The 23,644-nt window shown below is 38.9% G+C and overlaps 1 protein-coding gene across 3 annotated transcripts in view; it reads right to left on the bottom strand.

Moving 5' to 3' along the window:
• PARN (poly(A)-specific ribonuclease) overlaps positions 1 to 23,644 on the bottom strand; it is a 199,287-nt gene that overhangs the window by 29,992 nt on the left and 145,651 nt on the right. For all 3 annotated transcript variants that reach the window (XR_004731710.3, XM_009009177.5, XM_035266989.3), the window contains exon 22: positions 18,590 to 18,779. Coding sequence is in view for 2 of the 3 variants with exons in the window: in XM_009009177.5 (XP_009007425.1) it covers positions 18,590 to 18,779 (190 nt within the window). In the remaining variant the exon portion in view is untranslated. The remainder of the gene's footprint in view (positions 1 to 18,589; positions 18,780 to 23,644) is intronic.

The raw sequence follows: 23,644 nt of genomic DNA, 5'->3' as shown, positions 1-23,644 counted from the left end.
ATTAAGCTGAAAGACTTCATCACCAGCAGGTCCTTGCCATAAGACACAGTTGACTCCTTCAGGCAAAAGGAAAATGACAACAGATGGAAATATGGAACTACAGGAAGGCATGAGGAAATGTTTACATGGATAAATACAGATTTCTTTTCCACTTATTTCTTTTTTATGAGATAGGATTTCACTCTGTCATGTAGGCTGGAGTGCAGTGGTGTGAACACAGCTCACCGCAGCCTCAACCTCCTAGGCTCAAGAGATCCTCCTGCCTTGGCCTCCCAAGTAGCTGGGAATATAGGTGTGGGCCACCAAGCTCGGGTGCCACCAAGCTTGGCTAATTTTTTGGCTTTTTGTAAAGATAGAGTCTTACCATGTAGCCCAGGCTGGTCTCAAACTCTGGGCTCAAGGGATCCTCCCACTGTGGCCTCCCAGAGTGCTGGGATAACAGGTGTGAGCCACCGTGCCCAGTGCAAAATTTCTTACTACTTAATTCTTTTTAGAAAATTACTGACTAAATAAGAAATATAACAACGTGGCATGCTATTAATAACACAAATGTAAATGACACTAACAGCAAAGAGATTGGGAACTGGGAAATTTAAGTATATTACTGTAAGGTTCTTACACTATATGTGAACTGATATAACTTGAAGGAAGACTTTGACGGGTTAAAAGAGTATATTATATATCCTAATTCAATCTCAACCAAAAATTTAGCAGATGCTTTTATATAAATATATAAGCTGATACTAAAGTACATAGGAAGCTACAAAGGATCTAGTACAGCCAAAACAATTATGAAAAAGAAGACCAAAGAGAACAAAGTTGGAGGAAAGCTGAAGGTGGGGAAAGGAAAGCAACCTGGAGTGGGTGAGAGCTACAGAGCTGAATCCTTACCTATTTGCAGGTCAAAAGATAAACAGAAAAATCAAGAAGTATAGATGGAGGTGGAGACCATTATCCTTAGCAAACTCACACAGGAACAGAAAACCATACACTGCATGTTCTCACTTATAAGCAGGTGCTTTGCTCCCATAAAATGGACACAAAGAGGGGAATGACAGGCACCTAGGGCCTACTTGAGGGTGGAGGGTGGGAGGAGGGTCAGAAAAAAATAACTCTTGGGTACTAGGCTTAGTACCTGGCTGATGAAATAATCTGTACAACAAACTTTTTTGACATGAGTTTACCTATAGCAAATCTGCACATGTACCCCCAGAAGCTAAAATAGAAGTTTTAAAAAATGAAGAAGTAGCAGTAAATACAGTATTTGAGAAAATAAATATCAAAAGAAAGAACTGAAAATGGTTGTCTCTCAGGGACAGGATGGGGGTAGCAGAGGATTGCTGCTTTTTATTATACACTTTTTTGTACTATTTGGCTTTTAAAGACAATGTTCTTATCTTTCATTGAAAATACTCTTTAAATGTCAAGGACTTCACCAAGATTCACTCAATACGTGAAAAACCTCTACAGCAATAAATCATTACTTGTCTTTATAGAGTATACAGAACTCAGCTCTGTTATGAATTGGCTTTACAACCTTGAACAAGACAGCTACTTTGAGCCTGCAGCCCTCTTCTGTAACATGACAGAGGATGGACCAGATCACCTCCAACTTCCTTCTGGCTCTCCAAATCCATGTTTATCAGATAACATTTTTGCTCACAGTTATAGACACCACCTACCCATTCTTTAAAAGAATAGATTACATTTCTTCAAAAATGTCCTCTCATCTGAGTTACTGTGGTATTGCTATATTCCACAATTATTAACATTTGCAAATAGAAATGACACAAAAGAAAATATTCAAAGCCGTTACCTAAACAACAAAGTTTATATCTCAATCCTGTGTGTTTCTGAAGACGTGATAGCTCTTTGAAAACTGACATCTTTGGTTCCTTCTGGTTTTCCTATAAACCCACTAACTTTAACTTGAGAAGAAATGAAAACCCCCTAAATACCATCTAGGCAGGGTCAAATTTGGAAGTAAACTACTGCTTCACAAATAATGACCAAAAAAAAAGGTATGTGCCTAGAAGGATCCAACCACTCCTCTCTCCCCCTCCCTGTTTTCTGATGCCCCCTGCAGCTAAATGACCAGAAATAATAGAAATGTGGGTTAATTTGCAACTAGAGCAAACTAGAAACTAATCTGCCAAGAATTTAGAGTCATTAATTTATGATGATGAACCAATGTACCACATTGTCATTCACAAGAATTCCCCAATTCTCTTTATCAAATATGACACCTAATGCAATACTCAGAAAACAGTGGTCTGAATACTGATTTCTGTGGCATTGCATGATATTGATTTCCTTTTATTTTCCCTTAAAAAAAAATGGCTTGAAAAGTCTTCAGACCTAATATTCCAAGGCATGTTCATACTCCCACCTTCAGGTGGCTCTTTTAGTCTGAACAACAGGTAAGGCAATAAAAATAAGGTAGATTATGGTACAATTATGAAAAGAATGTCATTCTTCTCTGCCTTATTGTAAGCAAAGCAAGTGAAAGCATTCTTAGCATTGACTTCATACTGTTATAAGCCAAAAAGCAGTGTGCATGCCCTTCCTGAGTAGGACAGTGGGTAGCAAGACATGTTCCAAGTGTGGCACAGGAGCTCCTGTTCGTTCACTTATTTAAACGTTTTTCCAAGTGACCATAAGGCAGTAGTTGTTAGATGCGGGAACACTAAGAAGAAAGAATAAGTGACAATCCCCAACTCTATCTTTTCACTTCTTAAAAGAGTCCCGAAAGCAAAGAATTCCCAAGGACTCTGGGTGGCACGGAAGGCATCTCAGAAGGCATTTCTAGTGTCAGGGAAGGATCATAAATGAATATTGAGGAGGGAGGAGGCACTTTAGAAAGAGCACGAATGGGATTTCGGAAAAGAGAGATGAGGGCTTGAATTTATTTATTGATTTTGTGACCCTGAGCAAGTTCCTCAATTAAAAAATGAGTTACTGTGAAGATTAAATAAGAAACAAAACATAACAGGAAAGCTCATGTTATGGTGGCTGGCGCATCAGAGACTCAGTAAATGCCAGTGCCTTCTCTGTCAGCTCTCTTTCTCATGGTTGGAAAGGGAGACGGTTGGTCCATGGTTTTTGAGAAGACACTGATCTGGGTCTTCAGGGAGAAGACCAATGAAAAACATCCAGAAAAGAGGAGGGGGAAAAAGAGAAGGAAGAGCAGTAAGGAGCCACAAGGAGCAAGAACAGCTTGTACAGCACAGTCCTCAACATTCGGCAGCAAGGAGGAAGTGCCCCGGCAGCCTTGCTGATGGGCAGGTAAGCAGGCATCTGTTTGGAACCTGTGGATCACCAAGAACCACCCCAACTGTCCTACTCTATTGGAAATGTACACAGGTTTTTAGTTTCACAGTGTGACTTCTCCCCAACATTTTATTATGAAAACTTCAAACATATAGAAAAGTTTAAAGAACTGTACAGTACAGGCAGGGATGTGTGCCTGCAATCCTAGCTACTCGGGAGGCTGAGGTGGGAGGACTACTTGAGGCCAGGAGTAGGAGACCAGCTGGGGCAACACAGCAAGACCCCATCACTAAATAAATGAATAAAACTAAAAATAAAACATTAAAAAAAAAAAAAGAGCCAGGCACAGTGTAATCCCAGCACTTTGGGAGGCCAAGGCGGGTGGATCATCTGAGGTCAGGAATTCATGACCAGTCTGGCCAACATGGTGAAACCCTGTCTCTACTAAAAATACAAAATTAGCCAGGTGTGGTGGCACATGCCTGTAATCCTAGCTACTTGGGAGGCTGAGGCAAGAGAACTGCTTGAACCTGGGAGGCAGAGGTTATAGTGAGCCAAGATCACACCATTGCATTCCAGCATGGGCAACAAAAGTGAAACTCTATCAAAAAACAAAAGCCAAACTGTACAGTAAACACCCATGCACCCACCACAGATTTGAGTCCTTTTGCCTTTGGGAAAAGGGGGCACAAAAGGGAGGTTCTAGAATATTCGCATTTTGCAAACACTTGGCTTCTGCATTATCAGCAAGCTGAATGAATGAAAAATCTTTGCTTCAGAGATTTTTGAATGGTGAAAAAGGAGGCCCCTCAAATCTGGAGAGAGTATTTAAACATGGAACCACCTACCAGCACAAGGACAAACTTGGTTTTGGACCACAGCAGTCGTTTTTCATTCTTCCACCAATCTCCCCAAAATAAACACAAACATGCTGCAGTTTCTGCTGGCTTATGATGTACTAGCAGAATTTTTAATAAGCATAGAGTGTCAAAAAAAGAGAACTACAAGGAAAATGTTAAAGATGTCTACATCTTGCAACTAAAATACAGGATTTATACATTTAATGCTTTATTTCCACTAACACTACTATAAATTATACAGGACTAATCCTAAATGCACATGATTTGAGCAACTCAAAAAGGAAATGTGTTTTGCATTTAGTTAACAGACATGGAAAAAACAATATTTCAATCCCCTAAAATCTAAGTGTGCTGAGTGAGGGCAATTTGTTTCAATTATTAGCACCTTATACTATCACAAAAAATTATACTATTATATGAAGATAAATAATAATATAACGCATTGTTAGAAACACAGATGACAATGAGTTTTAAAAATGGTTAATCAAATACATAACATGAAGGTATGGAAAGAAAACACTGATTTTCAAATATTACTGCTATTATGAAACATGAAAGCATTCTAACAAAACAAAGGTCATATAAGTGTAAGGTGGTGTTAAACTTACCTTCCTGTTATTTAAAATAAAATCCTGAGATGACATACTGCTTTAATGTGTGAGGTGAAAGCAGGTTTTCAGTGCTGAATTCCAAATTTCTGCATACGGGAGTTTTTAAATGGAAATGCTGAATTTTATTGGAGACAGTGACAAACCTGTCTATGTTTTCAAATTTAAAGAAAGCTAAGTTATGGCTAAAATCTCCTAAACTTTAATAAAATAATTACAAAGTTAAAAAAAAAACAACTACTACAGAAATTTTGGAGTTTGAATTATTATTATTATTTTTTGAGACAGGGTCTCACTCAGTCACCCTTGGCCGGAGTATAGTAGTACAACCTCGGCTCACTGCAGCCTCGACTTCCTAAGCTCAAATAATCCTCCCACCTCAGCCTCCCATGCAGCTGTGACTACAGGAGCACATCAGAACGCCCAGCTAACTTCTGTATTTTTTGTAGACATAGGGTTTTGCCATGTTGCCCAGGCTGGTCTTGAACTCCTGAGCTTAAGCAATCTGCCCACCTCGGACTTCCAAAGGGTTGGGATTACAGGCATGAGCCATCTGGCCTGGCTGAGTTTGAATTACTTTTTAAAAATACAAATATATAATTTTTTTTTGAGATGGGGTGTTGCTCTGTTCCCCAGGGTCTTGCTCTGTTGCCATGGTATGATCACAGCTCAACAGTACCTCAAACTCCTCAGCACAAGCAACCCTCCCACCTCAGCCTCCTGAGTAGCTGGGACTATAGGCATGCATGCCTGGCTAATTTTTTTATTTTTATTTTTTGTGGAGATGGCATCTTGCTGTGTTGCCCAGGCTGGTCTTTAAGCTGTCCTTCAGCAATCCTCCTATCTTGTCTTCCCCAAGTGCTAGGACTACAAGGATGAGCTACCATGCCCAGCCAATATAGGTAATTTTTAATAAATACAATTGTTCTGCTTCCAAAGCTGCACTTTTGTCAAAGTCTATATGCTCCAGCTCTATTAAAGCAGAACTTCATCTAAAAATCCGCCCATCCAGTTGCCAGATGTGTTACAGCCCATACAACAGGCAAAAGGAGAAAGGCCATATCTAAAAACCATTTTAATAAAGCACAAAATAGAAAAGCAGTAACAGAAAATTATGGACTCAAATATATTTCATATTATCATATGATAATTCACTCATATGAATTACTAATAATTCATAAATCTGTTTACATTTTTTTTAAGTATTCTAGGTCTCTCATCAACATTCTCTCCATTCCCAACCATCAAAGAAAAGGTTTCATGGCAAATTCTACTACAAAAATAGTATTCCAAGTTGTCCAAATCTCTTAAAAAATTTTTTTTAAGTTGTGGCAAAGTACACATAAAATTTAGCATCTTAACTATTTTAAGCGTACAGTTCTGCAGTGTTAAGTCCATTCACAATGCTGGGCAACCAATCTCCAGAACTGAAACTCATTAGACAACTCCCCATATTCCCATCTCTCCTTAGCCATGGCAATCACCACTCTATTTCTATGAATCTGACTTACTCTAGGAATCTCCTAAGTAGAATCATTTGGTGTTTTGTCTTTTTGTGATGGGCTTATTTCATTTTGCTTAATGTCCTCAAGGTGCTTCTACAGCTAAGGAGCAGAATTTACATCTGTATCTTTATCTTAACCAAATGACGTTTTTACAATTTGCTTGAAGCAAACTGAAGCATGTATTAGAATCTCCTTCCTTTTTAAGGCTGTTTAATATTCCACCATAAGCATATGACACATTTTGCTTATCCAAGTGGCCTGTACCTCTTTTATGTGATGCTATTCTCAGGAATCCTGTTGAACTATCTCCTCTCAAATAAAGCAATGGTGTCCTGATCTATGTCCAAAAGATGTCAAATGAAGGAGACAAACTACATTCGTTCATCTTTTCTGGATACCCAACCAGAGAGATATGCCAGAGAGGGCATCTGTTAAGAGTTATACCACATCTTTATTAAAAATCAGGTTTTATGTCTTTATGTACATACCATGGTAAAATCAATTTTCCTGGTTAATCATTCTATTTTATTACTAACTATACACTTTAAAATTCTGCATTTTACATTAACTAGACTAGTTTTATGCTGAATATTTACTTGAATTTCTTAAAATAATCCTTTGAGAACAGACTGATCCTTTCTTTCAACTGTGCAGCTGGTAAGGTGCAAAGTAGCTGAATTTAAGAGGAGGGCTGAGTGGGGGTGGTGGAAATTCTTCCTTACTTATTAAGAAAAAAAAATTTAGAACAGGTGTTAAAGGTCTCTACCACTTTTCCAGTCTGAAATTAGCATAGCTCTTTAAAAGACAACTAGACCTAGCCAAAACCAGCAAAGAGGAGGGAAAGGTGGTGGCAGGTCAGCAGGAAGAACTCTCGATTTGGTGCTAGAACATGAAGGCACAGAAAACACAGCACCTGTCCAAAGCAAATCAATGAATCTAGTAATAAAAGCAATATATTTAAAATTCTGAGAGGATACACTTTTTGGATCTAGAATTCTATATCCAGCAACACTATACATGCAAAATAATGTAACATTTAAGAAAAAGAAAATTACTCCCCTCAAAAAAGTCCACACAAAAACCACTGGGAGGTCTAAAAGATTCTTCTGGGCAGCAAAGTTTAAATGACACAGGAATACATTTTCTCCTCTCTGTACCATTTATGCAAATTTTTTTCTCTACAGAGGATAACATTTTTACAGCCATAATATTATACAAGCTGTATCCTGGCTGTCATCTCTTGGGATCAACTTCTAAAGAAGGCACAAAAGTATAGATACAAAAAAAGTAGTAAATATCATAAATAATAACTAACCAAAGTGAGAAGAGGGCAGAAAGAGACAGGAGGTGGAATATACATACTAAATTCCAAATATTTTATAGCAGTAATAAAAATATATTGTTCAAAGTTGGTAAGTCAAGACATGGAGGTATTATTTGGAGATACTATTTAAAGGCATAATAGAAACCATGGAAAGAAAAGAACAGAAGCTGCCACTGGAAAAAAGAACTAAGAGTGAGGAGTGAAGATCCTCCTCCATTTTACACTCTACTGTACTACATGAATTTTAAAAAAATTATGTGCATTTATCATTTCAGTGGCTTCAAAGGTGTCATGGGAAATATTTTCTCTGCTAAAATGTACTTAACTTAAAAGATCTACATCAAATCTGCCAACATTTACTCTGCCCAAATACAAGAGAGATTTTACTGAGGCAGCTAGACTAGGTAAATCTATAGTCCTTTCCAGAAGCTAAGGCTCTATCCCAAGAGATAAGCAAATTCTGAAAATGTAATTTGGTTAAGATAAAAATAGAGATATAAATTCTGTTCCTTAGTTATAGAATATATAAGCAAACGAGAGCTAAACAACAGGAAATTTCCCAGAAAAACACAGGACTAGGGACAGAAGAGCAGAATGGAGGTATCTTAAGAGGGCCAGGGCAAGAGAGAAGCATCAAGGAAGAGCCAACACAGTTTCCTGATGCAGTGAGAGAGCCAGCTGCCGCCAGGGTCAAAGGGGCCACTGCTTGCACTGTAGGCATATATATATATATGTATTTTTTTTTTTTGGTAGACATATATTTTGAGACAGCAGTCAGTCTCAAGGTGAGAGGCACCCACTCAAAGTGATGCACATCTAAGCAAGGGGTCAAGACACAGAGGGCAAATGGGTTGAGTACACATTCTTCTGCCACAGTGCTAGTGGTTTCCAACCATTTTGTTGAAACCATGAGAAGGACTTTCTAAAATCTTCTAGTATACAGATGTTAGATGGAAATTCAGAGGGTGATCCTCACTAAAAGGGACAATGATTCCTTTCCTTTCCTTTCTTTCCCTTTCCTTTCCTGAGTCTCACTCTATCACCCCAGGCTGGAGGGCAGTGGTGGGATCATGGCTCACTGTAGCCTCAACTTCCTGAGCTCAAGCCATTGTCCCACTTCAACCTCCAGAGTAGCTGGGACTACAGGCATTGGCCACCATGCTGGGCTAATTTTTGTATTGTTTTGTTTTTTTAGAGATGGGGTCTTGTCATGTTGTTCAGGCTGGTCTCGAGCTTCTGAACTCAAGCAATCCCCCAGCCGCAGCCTCCCAAAGTGCTGGGATTACAGGCATTGGCCACTGTGCTTACCCAAGGATCTTTTATTTGATGTGCCTTTATTATTGTAGTGTCATAAACAGCTTTCATAGGTTCACCTGTGACAGTGATTTGCTATATGCTCCTCAACTAAAAGTTCCACTATGAGGATTTTCAAAACTCTAATCCTCAGGTTGAGAAGAGACTGCTGTTTGCTATTTGAGAGAATCAAAGGGTCTCACGAGTTTTTATCAATTTCCACATCATGCCCTACATATATACACAGTATAAAAGCATTTGAAATTTCAGAGCCAGAAGGGACTTCAGCATTCTTTCCCCCAAAATGCCTCATTTAAGATGAGAAAACAGAGGCACATGCTGGGCTCTTGATGGTTATTTACTGAAGGGAAGAAAGAATGAAGAGTCTTCCAAGGTGCTAGGTGGTGGCAGAGCCTAAGCTGGACCCCCTGGCTCCTGGCTGTCTGATAAGTCAGTTTCCTGCCCACTTGGTCCCATAGCTTCTGTTGTCTCTAAGGCATTTTTCAGTAGGAAAAGAGAAAAGACTTACTCCACAGGCCCATTTATGAATAAACCTGTAAGCACTTGGGTCCTGGAATATGGTCTAGTCAATCAGAATTCTCCTTTGTCTCTAGAGGGCTTTCCCCCCACCTTCTAATGTAATACATATATTCAGTTACTTTCAGAAATCCCGAGCTCCAGAAGAAAACAAGGTGGAATCCAAAAACCATAGCTTCGATATGTGCATTAGCATTTCCTACCTAGGAGGAATTCCAAGAGCTACTCAATTTTCAAGGAAGGCTGAAATATAGTCTCACAGAAAGGAAAGACTTAGAAGGAAGAGGCTGGCCAATGGGATTGTCCCATCAGTTGAGATAAACCAGAGAGCAAGTAACCAAAGGGCATGACTAACTAAAATCTATATCAGCGCCAAATGGCTTTAGAAAATCATTCCCTTTAATTAGAGAACATTACAGTATCAATAAAATGGGAATAGTAATAGTAACTATATTTCAGGAATGTTGCGAGCGTTGGTGCTGGCTTATGGGGACTGAGTACCTGCTAGTGAGATCTTACATGTTTCAGCATCCACTGTAGAGGAGTATTCTCCAAACACTATACCACCCTGCATTTCTTTAGATTCCACATCACCAAACCAAATCTTCTTCCCTCTCAAAGCAAACTGACGTTCAGTCCAGTTTCTGCAGAACCCAAGCCCTCTCTTTTTTCCAGTTGTTAACTATAGAGTGTTTGAATATTCTGGACACTGAATCTATTACAGAAAAGAAAGCAGCACACTGCTACAACACCAGTGCAAACAGCAAAAGAAACGGATGCCCATCTCTAGCAGCACTGCTAAGAACCACACGTAGAAGTTCGACTGCTGTGACCAGCTCTGCCAAGGGCTCAGAGTCAATTCTCTAAAGCAAATAGAAGTGAGTCACAGAGCCTGTCTTCCTTTCAACAAGAGTGCTGCCCTCTGAATCTCAACTGTACCTTTCTAATTATGGATGCCTGAATTTTTACATTTATATCTGCCATCTCCCCATACTTTAATCCTTTATTTTATTTAAGAGACTATTAACTGTTACTAGAAAAAAAAGAAAATAAATAAAAACATTAACGTATCCACGGGGCTTATACAATATGTAGAGGTAAAATATAACACAAAAGATCACAAAGGATTGAGGAAGGGAGTAATTGGAAAAATACTGTTAAGAGTCTCACACTGTTGATAAAGTAGTACAATTTTTACTTAAAGACAGACTGTCAAAAACAAAAAAAGAAAAAGAAAAGAAAAAGGCAGACTGTGATACTTGAAAGATGCATATTATAAACTTAGAGCAGTGCTTGGCCAATAGAAATATAATGTGAACCAGGTATACAATTAAAAATGTTTAAACAACCACCATTTAAAAACAAAAAAGAACTCAATTTAATATTTTTAACCTCATATATTAAAAATATTATCATTTCAATATGTAATCTGCATGTAAACAATGATTAATGTAATTTACATTCTTTAAAATCTGGTGCGTGGTTATATTCACAACCCATCTCATTTTAGACTAGCAACATTTCAGGTACTCAATAGCCACATGCAGTTAATGGGTACCATCTTGGACAGCATAATTTCAGAGCAAGGGTCAACTTTTCTCTAAAGGGCCACATAGTAAACATTTTGAGTTCTGGGGGCCATAAAGTCTCTGTCATAACTACCCAACTTTGCCACTGTACCTCAAAAGCAGCCAAGGGGACTATGTAAATGAATGAGTGCCTGTAAGCCCAGCACTTGAAAAGCTGAGGTGGGAGGATCACCTGAACCAAGGAGTTCAAGACAGGCCGGGTAACACAGTGAGACCCCATCTCTATTTAAAAAATTATTTAAATAAAATAAAATAAAAATAAATGAGCTGGGCGTGGTGGCTCAAGCCTGTAATCCCAGAACTTTGGGAGGCCAAGGCGGGTGGATCACGAGGTCAAGAGATCGAGACCATCCTGGCCAACATGGTGAAACCCCGTCTCTACTAAAAATACAAAAAATTAGCTGGGCATGGTGGCGCGTGCCTGTAATCCCAGCTACTCAGGAGTCTGAGGCAGGAGAACTGCCTGAACCCAGGAGGCGGAGGTTGCAGTGAGCCGAGATCGCGCCATTGCATTCCAGCCTTGGTAACAAGAGCGAAACTCCGTCTCAAAAAAAAAAAAATAAATGAATGGACAGGGCTGCGTTCCAACAGAACTTTATAAAAACATGTGAGCCACGTGCGCCAGATTTGGCTTGAGAGCTGTAGTTTACCAATCACCAGTTCAGAACAGTAAGTTTAAAAAAACAACACAAAGAAGTATAGCAAAAAGTCAATAGCGAAGATAAAATGAGATGATAAAATATCAGCAGATACTAAATAATGTACAGTTCAACCAAAAGGCAGTAGAATAAGAGAAACAGAGGGACACAGAACAAACAGGAAACAAACCACAAGATGGGAGGCAGAACTGCCCTCAACATTAATTAAATATAAAAGGCCGATACTGCCAGAATGTATTAAAAAAGCAAGACCCATATGCTCTTTATAAGAAACACACTTAATTATTAAGACAAACCAGTTACCAGTAAAAGACTGAATAAAAAGATACTATGCAAACACTAAGTATAAGAAAACAGGCAAAGTGTAGTAGCTCATACCCCAGCACTTTGGGAGGCCAAGGCAGGTGGAGATCAGGAGTTCCAGCCTGGCCAACATAACGAAACCCGGTCTCTACTAAAAATATAAAAAATTAGCCAAGGGTGATGGCACATGCCTGTAATCCCAGCTACTGGGAAGACTGAGGCAGGAGAGTCCCTTGAACCTGGGAGACAGAGGTTGCAGTGAGCTGAGTTGTGCCACTGTACTCCAGCCTGAGAGAACAAAATGCTGTCTCAAAAAGGAAAGAAATAAAGAAAGAAAATAGAAGTTGTTATATTAATATCAGACAAAATTAACATCAAAAAGATTATTAAGGCTGGGTGTGGTGGCTCACGCCTGTAATCCAAGCATTTTGGAGACCAAGGTGGGCAGATCACTTGAGATGGGGAGTTCAAGACCAGCCTGACTAATATGGTGAAACCCTGTCTTTAAAAAGAAAAAAAAAAGTAGAAACAAAGAGGAATATTCTATAATGATAAAAGGGTCAATTCATTAAGAAGACGTTAACAGGCTGGGTGCGGTGGCTCACGCCTGTAATCCCAGCACTTTGTGAGGCCAAGGCAGGTGGATCACCTGAGGTCAGATGTTCAAGACCAGCCTGCCAATAGGGTAAAACCCTATCTCCACAAAAATACAAAAATTAGCTGGGCATGGTAATGCACACCTGTAATCCCAGTTACCTGGGAGGCTGAGGTGGGAGAATCACTTGAACCCGGGAGAAGAAGGTTGCAGTGAGCTGAGATCATGCCACTGCGTGTGCATGTGCGCGCGCACACACACACACACACAAAGACGTAACAACTCTAAATAGGAATACACATATGAAGAGCTTCAAAATACATGAAAGAAAAAACAAACACAATTAAGTGGAGAAAAAAACAAATGTCGAACCATATTGGAGATTTCAACACCGCTTTCAGTATTTAAAAAAATAAGTAGACCAAAAAAAAAATCAATAAGGATATACATTTGAGTGACACCATGAGCCACCTTAACCTTGCAATGATATTCTTAAAACATTCTACTCATAAGTCTACATGGAACATTCACCAAGAGAGATCACATGCCAGGCAATAAACCAAGTCTCAATAGTTAGGAAAGAGGTCCTAAATAACCCCTGTGTTAAAGAAGGAAGTACAAGAGACACCAGAAAAGATTTTGTAACAGACAGGAGTGAAAAGACAACATATCAATATATGTGAGATGCAGCTAAGCAGTCTAAAGAAAAATTTACAGCTTTAAATGCTTTTATTAAAAAAGAAGAAACAGGCTGCTCTGCCTATGGAGTAACCATTCCTTATTCCTTTACTTTCTTAATAAACTTCCTAAGAAAGAAAAAAAAAAAAAGAAAAGAAGAAACATTAAAAAAAAAAAAAATCAATGAGTTAAGTTCTCACCCTAACAAACTGAACAATGAATAGCAAATTAAACTCAAAATAAACAGAATAATAAGAATGATAGCATAAATGAATGAAAAAAAAGAAGATAGAAAACAATAAAGAAAAAATCTATAAAGTCAAAAGTTGGTTCTTTGAAAAGATTAGTGAAATAGGTAAGCACCTAGAAAGGAAAAAATAGACACAAACCACTAATATCAGGAATTTTAAAAAGACATTATAGATCCCACAAATATTAAACTTAAAGTAAGAGAATATTTTGACCTAAAATTTTATGCTAATGATTTTAAAACTTAAATTGAAATGAAATATTCCTTGAAAAACACAAATTACTTAAACTCATATGAGAAGAAACAGAAAATCTAAGTAACTTCATATGAATTTAAAAAAATTTTTGAGTTCATAAAAAAATTTCACAAAGAAACTCTATACCCAGATGTTTCACTGCTAAATTCTACCAAAAAACTTCAGAAAAATTCTATATAAATTATTTCAGAAGATAAAAGAAACGGAAACACTTCTAATAAGAATGAGATCAACATAACCCTGATACCAAAACTTGACAAAGATATAAAAGAAAATTACAGTCAAATATTCCTCATGGACAGAGAAGCAAAAATTCTTAATACAATATCATCAATCAAACCCAACAACGTAAAGGATAATACTTCATCGCCAAGTGGGATTTCTTTCAGGCATACAAATCTGATTAAACATTCAAATATCAATTAGTATAACTCAAAATAATAACAAAATAAAGGATGGCCAGGTGCGCAGCTCCCACCTGTAATCCAAGCACTTTGGGAGGTGGGAGGATCTCTTGAGGCCAAAGGTTCAAGACCAGCCTGAGTAATGTAGTAAGACTGTCTCTCAAAAACAAAAAAATTAGCCAGCTGTGGTGGTATACATCTGTAGTCCCAGCTACTCAGGAGGCTGAGGTGGGATGACCCCTTGAGCCCAAGAGTTCAAGGCTACAGTGAGCTATGATTATGCCACTGTGCTCTAGCTTGGGCAACAGACCCTGTCTCAGAAAAATAAAAATAAATAAATAAAAGACAAAAATCATAAGACAATTTTTAAAGATACAGAAAGAGCACCTGAAAAAAAAATCAGTATCTATTGGTGATGCTGAATGATTGCTTAACATACTAGAAATGGAAAGGAACTTCCTCAACCTGAAAAAGGTGTATGAACAACTGGAAATTTTACTTAATGGGGAAACACTGAACTTCTTCTCCCTAATACTGGAAACAAGGTAGGGATATCCACTCTACTTCTATTTAGCAATATGCTAGAGGTGCTAGTCAGTGCAATAAGACAAGAAAAAGAAATAAAAGCCATAAAGGCTGGAAAAGATGTAAAACTTGTTAATAGCATACAACATAATTGTGCAAATAGAAAACCTTATGGAATATTTTTCTAAGTCTATTAGAACAAATAAATGAATTAAAAAAAGGTTGTAAGATATGAAGTCAATAGATAACAATAAATTATATTTCTATACAAAAGTGGCAAATAGTTTGAAACAATAGATAACAATAAATTATATTTCTATACAAAAGTGGCAAATAGTTTGAAAATGACATTTAAGAAACAATTCCAGGCAAGGCATGGTGGCTCATACCTATAATACTAATACTTTAGGAGGCCATGATGGGAGGTTCACTTGAGCCTAGGAGTCTGAGACCAGCTTGGGCAACACAGTGAGACCTTGTCTCTACAAAAAATTTTTAAAAATTAGCTGGGAGTTGTGGCAAGTGCCTGTAGTCCCAGCTACTTTGGTGGCTGAGGCAGAACAATCTTAGGGCCCAGGAGGTTGAGGCTGTAAGTGACCTGTGATCATGCTACTGTATTGCAGCCTGAATGACAGAGTGAGACCCCACCTCTATTTAAAAAAAAAAAAGAAAAAATACTTAGGAAGAAAACTAACATCCAATGTACAAGACTGCCACAATAAAAACTAAAAAAGTAGGCTTATTGAAGAAAATGGCAACATTATTCTAAAATTTATATAGAATGCAAAAGATACAGAATGGTCAAAAGAATCTAAAAAAGAACACAGTTAGAGGGTATATGCTATCTGGTTTTAAGACATTATAAACCCATAGTAATAAGACAGTGTGGTACCGGCATAAGAAAAGACATAACTGACTGGAAGTGAAGAGTGCAGAAACAGACCTAGACACACACACGGTCAGTTTATTTTTGACAAAGGTAGTGGTCAAACCAATGCAGGAAGAAAACTGTTGTAAACAAACTGTTAAAATGTTGTTGGAACAACCAGATAGTCATGTGGAAAAAAAACCCCAAAACCCTGATCTCCATATCTCACTGCATATACGCAATTAATTTGAAATGGGTCATGATCTAAATGTAGAAGTTAAAATTACAGATGTTTTACAAAAAAACATGAGAAAATCACTGCAATCTTAGGGTAGACAAAGATTTTTTGAGGAAAAAAAATCCACTAAAGAAAAAACTTGGTAAACATAAGGACTTAATAAAACTGTTTTAAACAAACTGTTAAAATGTTGTTAGAACAACCAGATAGTCATGTGGAAAAAAAAACCAGAAGACAAAAAACCCTGATCTCCGTATCTCACTTCATATACACAATTAATTTGAAAGGGGCCACAACCTAAATCTAAAAGTTAAAATTACAAACCTTCTACCAAAAACAAGAGAAAATCACTGCAACCTTAGGGTAGGCAAAGATTTTGTGGGGAAAAAAATCCACTAAAGAAAAAACTTACTAAACATAAAGGACTTTAGGAAAATTAAAAATCTCTGGCTATGTATGGTGGCTCACACCTGTAATCCCAGCATTTTGAAAGGTTGAGGTGGGCGGATCACTTGAGGCCAGGAGTTCAAGACCAGCCTGGGCAACATGGCGAAACTCTGTCTCTACTAAAAATACAAAAATCAGCCAGGTGTGGTGGCTCAAGCCTATAATCTACACAGGTTGAGGCATGAGAATCACTTGAGCCTGGGAGGCAGATGTTGAAGTGAGCTGAGATTGTACCACTGTACACCAGCCTAGGCAACAAAGCAAGACTATCTCAAATAAAATAAAATAAATAAAGAAAGAAAGAAAGAAAGAAAAAAAAAGAAAGAAAGAAAGAAAGAAAGAAAGAAAGAAAGAAAGAAAGAAAGAAAGAAAGAAAGAGAAAGAGTAAAAAATATGTTCATTTAAAAACATCACAGGGAAAATGAATAGGCAAACCACAGAATTGAAAAAATACACATGCAGCACACACATTTGACAAAGGCTATCTAGACTACATAAAAGAACTATAAGTCAACAGCAAAAAGACAAACAACCCAATTTTAAACAGGGCAAGAAGCTGGGCACAGTGGCTCATGCCTGTAATCCCAGCACTTTGGGAGGCCGAGCTGGGTGGATCAGGAATTCGAGACCAGCGTGACCAACATGGTGAAACCCTTTCTCTACTAAAAATAAAAAAAAAAGGTAGCTGAGTGTGATGGTCATGCCTGCAATCCCAGCTACTGAGAAGGCTGAGGCAGAAGAATTAGTTGAACCCGGGAAGTGGAGGTTGCAGTGAGCTGAGATTGAGCCATTGCACTCCAGCGCACTCCAGCCTGGGCAACAGAGGGAGATTCCGTCTCAAAAAAAAAAAAAAAAATTAAAGAACTGTTTTCTTATAAAGTTTAACACACACTTATCCTAAAAATCAGTAATTCTATTTCTACATATGTAGACAAAACACAGCAGCCTTACTGATAATAGCTTCAAACTAGAAACAACTCAAGTGTCCACCATCAAGAGAATGGGGGTAAAATAAATGCTTAATATTTATATAATTAACTACTACTCAACAATTAAAAAAAATACTGAGACATAATAGCCAGGATGAATTTTAAAAATATATTAAGCAAAAAAGTTAAACAAAATGCAAAACGATTCTATTTTTCATAAATTCCAAGAATAGGTAAAACTAATGTTATAGTGATAAAAGTTTAAAAATGGTTGCTTAGAGTAATGAGAATTGCAGTGGGAATCTGGGATTGTTTGAAAAGGGATACAAGGAAATTCAAGGAAAACAGAAATGTTCTATATCATGCTTTGGGTGGTGGTTATATGAGTGTATATAACTGGTAAGACTCTTTAAACATTTAAGATCTTTGCATTTTATTTTCTCTTAATCATACTTCAATTTTCTTACTCTCTAAAAAACCATTTTAAAGTATGAAGGCAATCTGAAATATTAACAGTGATTGCTTCTGCGTGTTGGGATTATTGCTAATTTTTTTCTCTTATTAATTCACATTGTTCTAAACTTCACAATTTTCTATATTGAACATACGTATGTATACATTTTTCCCATTTTCTATACCTATGATTTGTAGTTTCACAAAGACACCAAATGTTGCCCGCATTTATCTTCTGCAGGGAGGATTACGGGTGGTAAAAGGAAGAGTGAGTCAAGCATTCTTTCTACAGTAGGCACATGGTTCAGTATCTACAGAATCTGAAAGCTCAGGAGATCAGGTAGAGGCAGCCGTACTGAGAAGAGCAAGGGATCAGGCACACATGGGTTCAGTTCTAATCCTGGTTCTCTCACATAACTGGTGAACAAGACACTGAGCCTCCATCTTCTCATCTCCAAAATGGGAATAAGACATATCCTGGGTCAGGCGCAGTGGCTCAAACCTATAATTGCAGCACTTTGGGAGTCTGAAGCAAGAGCATCATTTGCATCCAGGAGTTTGATACCAGCCTGGGCAACACAGTGAGACATCTCTACAAAAAATCAAAAATTAGCCGGGCATGGTAGTGTGTACCTGTAGTCCCAGCTACTAAGGAGGCTGATGTTGGAGGATCACTTGAGACCAGGAGGTTGAAGCTGCAACAAGCTGTGATCATGCCACTGCACTCCAGCCTGGGCAACAGTATAAGACCCTGTCTAAAAAAAAATCCTGTCTGCCTCAAAGGGGTTTTACAAGGGTTAACTGAAATAGCTGTGGTGTATAAAGCAGTCTCTGAAATACAGAGAATTTAGGCCATAATCACTTCTGATATGATGTGAAAATTTAGAGAGGCCATCTTTCTCAAAAGTCAGATTCAGTACTTACAAACCTATGAGAAGCAACAAAGGAGGCCATTGCTAGAATTCTGGCCTTTTAAATCAACAGCTGAGAGCGCTTACCTATTGTTGCGGTAATAGTGATTCTGCAGAGCATACGGTAAGCACTGGGGGTTTAACCGCTTGCTGTCAGCCTCCTTCCAGCCATCTTCCATCCACTTTCTTTTGATCTGCTTCTCTTCCTGTTTTTTCCCCATATATTCAGCATAGGTCTGGATTCGATAGCTTTCTGCATATTTGCTGGTATTGACAGCTACAAGGAAAAGAGGAAAAAATAAATGCTTAGAAAAGTATGGCCTAGCCCCAGAGATGTCACTTTTGATAAGTAGCCTAAGGTGGTTAAAGGGGCCTCATCAGGCCTGAGGTCTGACCCTGGCTCTGCCACCGGGAAGACAAAGGACCTTGAGTACACCCTTTCAACTCTCCAAGTCTGAGTTTTCCCATCTGGAAAAAAAGAGTCATTGCTCTTCAATCTCCTTTTCAGTGTCAAAATGCTTTGTAAACTGTAGAGAACTGTAATGATGTAAGTAAAATACTAATTTTCAAAATATTTGCAGCGAAGATTATTGGATATTATTCATTTTCGGAATTACAAAATGAAAACAAACAAAACCTCTAGGGGAAAACTATAAACCCTATTTTCTTAAAATAAAAATGATAACAAAAAGCAATATTGCCAGTGGGTGGTGATTACTGTGTCACACACTGAAGATCTCCTGGAAGTCTGTGTGCAGTGTTTTACATGCATTATATCTAATCTTCATAGTATGCTTGCAAGGGAGGAGATGTTTTTGCTGGTGAGAAAGCTGGGTCACAGAGGTCATGGCAGGGACAAGATGCAAAACCAGGTTCCTCCAACCTGATTACCAGGGTCCCTCTTACCACGCTGCACCTCACTCTGGACTCTGCAAAGTTTTTCTGAAAGTGCTTTATTATTTTCATTTCATTATTAAAAATTTCTTTTTAACTATCAGGGTTTATTACCTGTTTTGTTACAATGAATTTTAAACAAATGTGTACACCCATGTATCCATCACACAATTAAGATAAAGAACATCCCTGTCACCCTCATGCCTGTTTGTAGACAGCCTCCTACCCCTCCTTCACTGGATGAAGGCACCTCAGATATATAGCACAATTATGGCATTATCTTCCTCAACTTGAAAAGTGCTGTCACCATTACTATCATCAGAGCTTAATTTTGCCTTCTCTTGAGCTACCTATAACTGGAATTACACTACATATGCAGTTTTTAAATATTTTATTTATTTCAATAGTTTTAGGGGAACTATTGAAACAAATATTGGTGGGTGTCTGGTTGCATGGGAAAGTTCTTCAGTAGTGATTTCTGAGTTTTGGTGTATCCGTCACCTGGGCAGTGTACACTGCACCCAATGTGCAGTCTTTCATCCTCACCACCCTCCTGTCCTTCCCCTGGAGTCCCAAAGTCCATTACATCTTTCTTAGGCCTTTGTGTCGTCATAGCTTAGCTACCATGTACTCTGCAAATTTAAGACAGCTTCACAATACTGAGGACATGGCTCTGCCCCTTCTGCCTCAAAGACTGCTAATTCTCCATAATGCACTTCTGGCTGGCAGGAGTGCTTGAAAACTGGGGCTTATTTCCCCCCGGTGTTAATGCTTCAGAATAAGGCCAGGTCAGTTGTGTTCTGAGCGCATGCTGCCCCCTCTTCTGAGGCTGCTGTGGATGGATCATGATGGCAGCGTGGAATTGAGGACCAATGGTGGCCTCTTGGTGGATGGACGCTCATTTGCTGGTTCTGGCCTCCAGTTTGGGCATATGAGTTCCTAGCCCACTATGACTGCCAACAACTATAACCCACACTGGCAGTGAGACCGTAAGAGCCTGGCCACGCTGTTCAGGGCAGTCTTTGTACCTGGTAGCTGCAAAAACACCATGATATCAGAAACAGAATCTGTCTACCTGCACGTAGAAAACTTCTGGATATGGAATAGTTCTCATCTCAACAAAAATGATGTGAATAAATGCAGGGCAGAATGCAGTGGTAGTGATGAGCATGCAGGCTTTGGGCCACTTTGGCAGTGGACAAGGGACTCCAGTTTACCAGGGACCTTAATGCAGAGGGAAAGACAACTGCAGAGGGAAAGGGAGGCAGGTGAAGGGAGGCAGGTGCCCCACATCCAGCACCTGACACATTTTAATCTTCAACCAGGCCAGATTTCACTAAAACTTCTCAGCACAACAAAGGTTTCCGGAATGTCATGCCCTAAATATTTAGTCATCTAAAAAACAGAACAAAACAGGAAAAAACTCTACTTCAGAAAACACAAATTTTTACTAAGAAGTGTGTTTGCTTTTAAAATACTCTAGAGTTAAAGAGAAAAAGGGGGAAAACACCCCTCAAACTATTAGAGAGGCTGGGCATGGAGACTCACACTTGTAATCGCAGCACTTTGGGAGGCCAAGGCAGGAGGATAACTTGAGCCCATGGAGTTGAAGACCAAGTTGGGCAACACTGTGAGACCCTCATCTCTAAAAAAAAGTGCTAGAGAATATTCATATTATACAAAGTCTCCCAAAGAAGTAGAGGGGGTTACTGAAACGTGAGCTCGAAACAGCACACTCTGACTTACTCAGGAGGCAAGCAGTGAAAGCAGGCAGTTCTGGAGATGTGCATTGAGTAAAGTTACTCATATCAGAGAGCCACAGAAACAAGATCCTTTCCCAAAAATCTTATTCCTTGGAACAGTTCTTTTTCTTACTTTTAATGTGTCATATTTTTGGTTTTATTCACTCATTTACCCAGTCTCCCAACAATTTATATCCAAGAAACACTGCCACCCATTCTTCCATGTGGTAATTGCTTACTGAGTGTTTTTGTCCCAGGAACGATGTCAGGTATTTGGTAAATCAAGACACAATCTCCACCCTCTCTTAAAGGTCACCCTGTCACATACCAGTTTTATGTACTGGTGATCTCCCTGCAAGCTTGTGACTCCCTAGGCTTGTGACAGATTATTATACGTTAATCTATCAACGTGGATATATGAGAATCCATTGGTTCTGTCATCATTATTCTGTACCAACCGTCAACCCATGAGCATCTCCTCGATTTTCCTATTCCATTCTTTTTTTTTTTTAAAGAAAGTTCTTTATTTTTATTAATATATTTATTATTTGTGACAGAGTCTTGCTCTGTCACCTAGGCTGGAGTGTAAGCGTGATCTAGGCTGACTGCAACCTCTGCCTCCTGGGTTCAAGTGATTCTCCTGCCTCAGCCTCCTGAATAGCTGGGATTACAGGCATGCGCCACTACGCCCAGCTAATTTTTCTAATTTTCATAGAGACAGGGTTTTGCTGTGTTGACCACGCTGGTCTCAAACTCCTGGGCTCAAGTGATCTGCCTGCCTCGGCCTCCCAAAGTGCTGGGATTATGGGCATGAGCCACCGTGCTGGGCCTGGCTATTTCGTTCTTTAACTTAAAAAGGTTTATTTTGCAAGCGTGACCAAAAGGGATGACACCTGCGAAAATCCCTCTGTTGCTGGGTGTGGTTGCTGATGCCTAAAGTCTTAGCACAGCAGGAGGCCAAGGCAGGAGGACTGCTTGAGCCCAGGAGTTTGAGACCAGCTGGGACAATGGGGTAAAACACTATCGCTACCAAAAAAAAAAAAAAAAAAAAAAAAAGCCGGATGTGGTGGCTTGAGACTGTAGTCTCAGTTATTAGGGAGTCTGAGGTGAGGCGAGAGGATTGACTGAGCCCAGGAAGTTGAGCCTGCAGTGAGCTGTGATTGCACCCTATACTCAATCCAACCTGGGCAACACAGCAAGACCCTGTCTTGAAAAATATCCTTCTCTCAAGTTTAATTTGGATTACCAAATAGGAGAGGGGGCTTGGGTCAATATTCCCATGAAAGCAAAGGTGATGACAGGGTCATAGAGGAGCTGAGATAATCTATTTAATGCTATCTGATTGTTTTCAGTAATTCAGCTCCCAGCTGATGGACAAATGTTACAAACAACTCCCAACCACAGCAAGGGAATTTATCTGAGCACATTTGGAATTTAGGATCACTTAAAGGAGGAAATAAACAACAGTCCGCTTTTCACTGCTGGCCTCCACGTGGCAATAATTTACCAGCATTCCTTCGAGTCCCAGCAGCTTTGCAGCTCTTGGCCTTTAATCTAGAAGCCAAGCTCTGGCTTGAAGCCACGCCTCTAAAGGATGAATCAGCAAAATGAATTGGCTGTCAACTGTGTCCTCCAGTGATTCCAGTGATTCCAGCTCATCTGTCAGAAGCAGTATGTAGCAAGCTGCTGGGTAACACTAACCTTTTCCAAATTTGTCAGGGAAATGATTCAAGGCAATGATTCTTGCCACTTTGTGAAAGCCACTGGGGAACCAAACGTGCTAAGAGTCCTCCCTGTTTCCCTGGAGGTGTGTGGGAGCAGTTCCTTCACATAAGAGTCTCAACCACTCTGGCTTCACTGTGCCTGGTGGTTCATTGTGTCTTGACACTGCACACATCGAAGCATTTAATCTTCGGATGTTGTAGTCACCATACAAATAAAGAGACTGAGTACTGGAGAAACTAAACAGCTTGCCTGAGGTCTTGTAGGTAAAGCAACAAAGCTGGCTTGGAACTAGGATGCGGCATATATATACAATATATACATTTTAACAATGTAATACTGCCAATGTCTGCTGTGTAGTTATATATATTTTGTTTATGTAGGTTGACAATTAGCTTATAAAATGTTTCCTGTATTAAAGAATTACTTAAAATATTTAGACTGTTTTTTTTTTTTAAAGAACTTTCCACTACTGTCAAGCAAAGACTTTTCAACTAAGTTGATGCATTATGTTTATAAACAGGGAGACAGCATAAAATGTAGATTCCTTCCTAAATTGATTTATAGATTTACTGCAACTCCAGCGAAAATATTCCAACATTTTATTTTATTTTTTAAACAGCTCCCGTGTAACAGGGCTAACTCACAGGCAGTGTGCTCAGAGTCAGCCTCCACCATTTTAATTAAATATTGAAAAAATTTAAAATAAGAAAAGGAAAAAGCTCCGTAGAAAACAACTGGTTGAGAGCGCCTGGGGCTAGTGCTGGGGCTAGAATGGAAGAGA

The sequence above is a fragment of the Callithrix jacchus genome, chromosome 12 (assembly GCF_049354715.1).
Source record: "Callithrix jacchus isolate 240 chromosome 12, calJac240_pri, whole genome shotgun sequence".
Classification (NCBI taxonomy): domain Eukaryota; kingdom Metazoa; phylum Chordata; class Mammalia; order Primates; family Cebidae; genus Callithrix; species Callithrix jacchus.
This window is presented reverse-complemented; position numbering and strand designations above follow the sequence as displayed.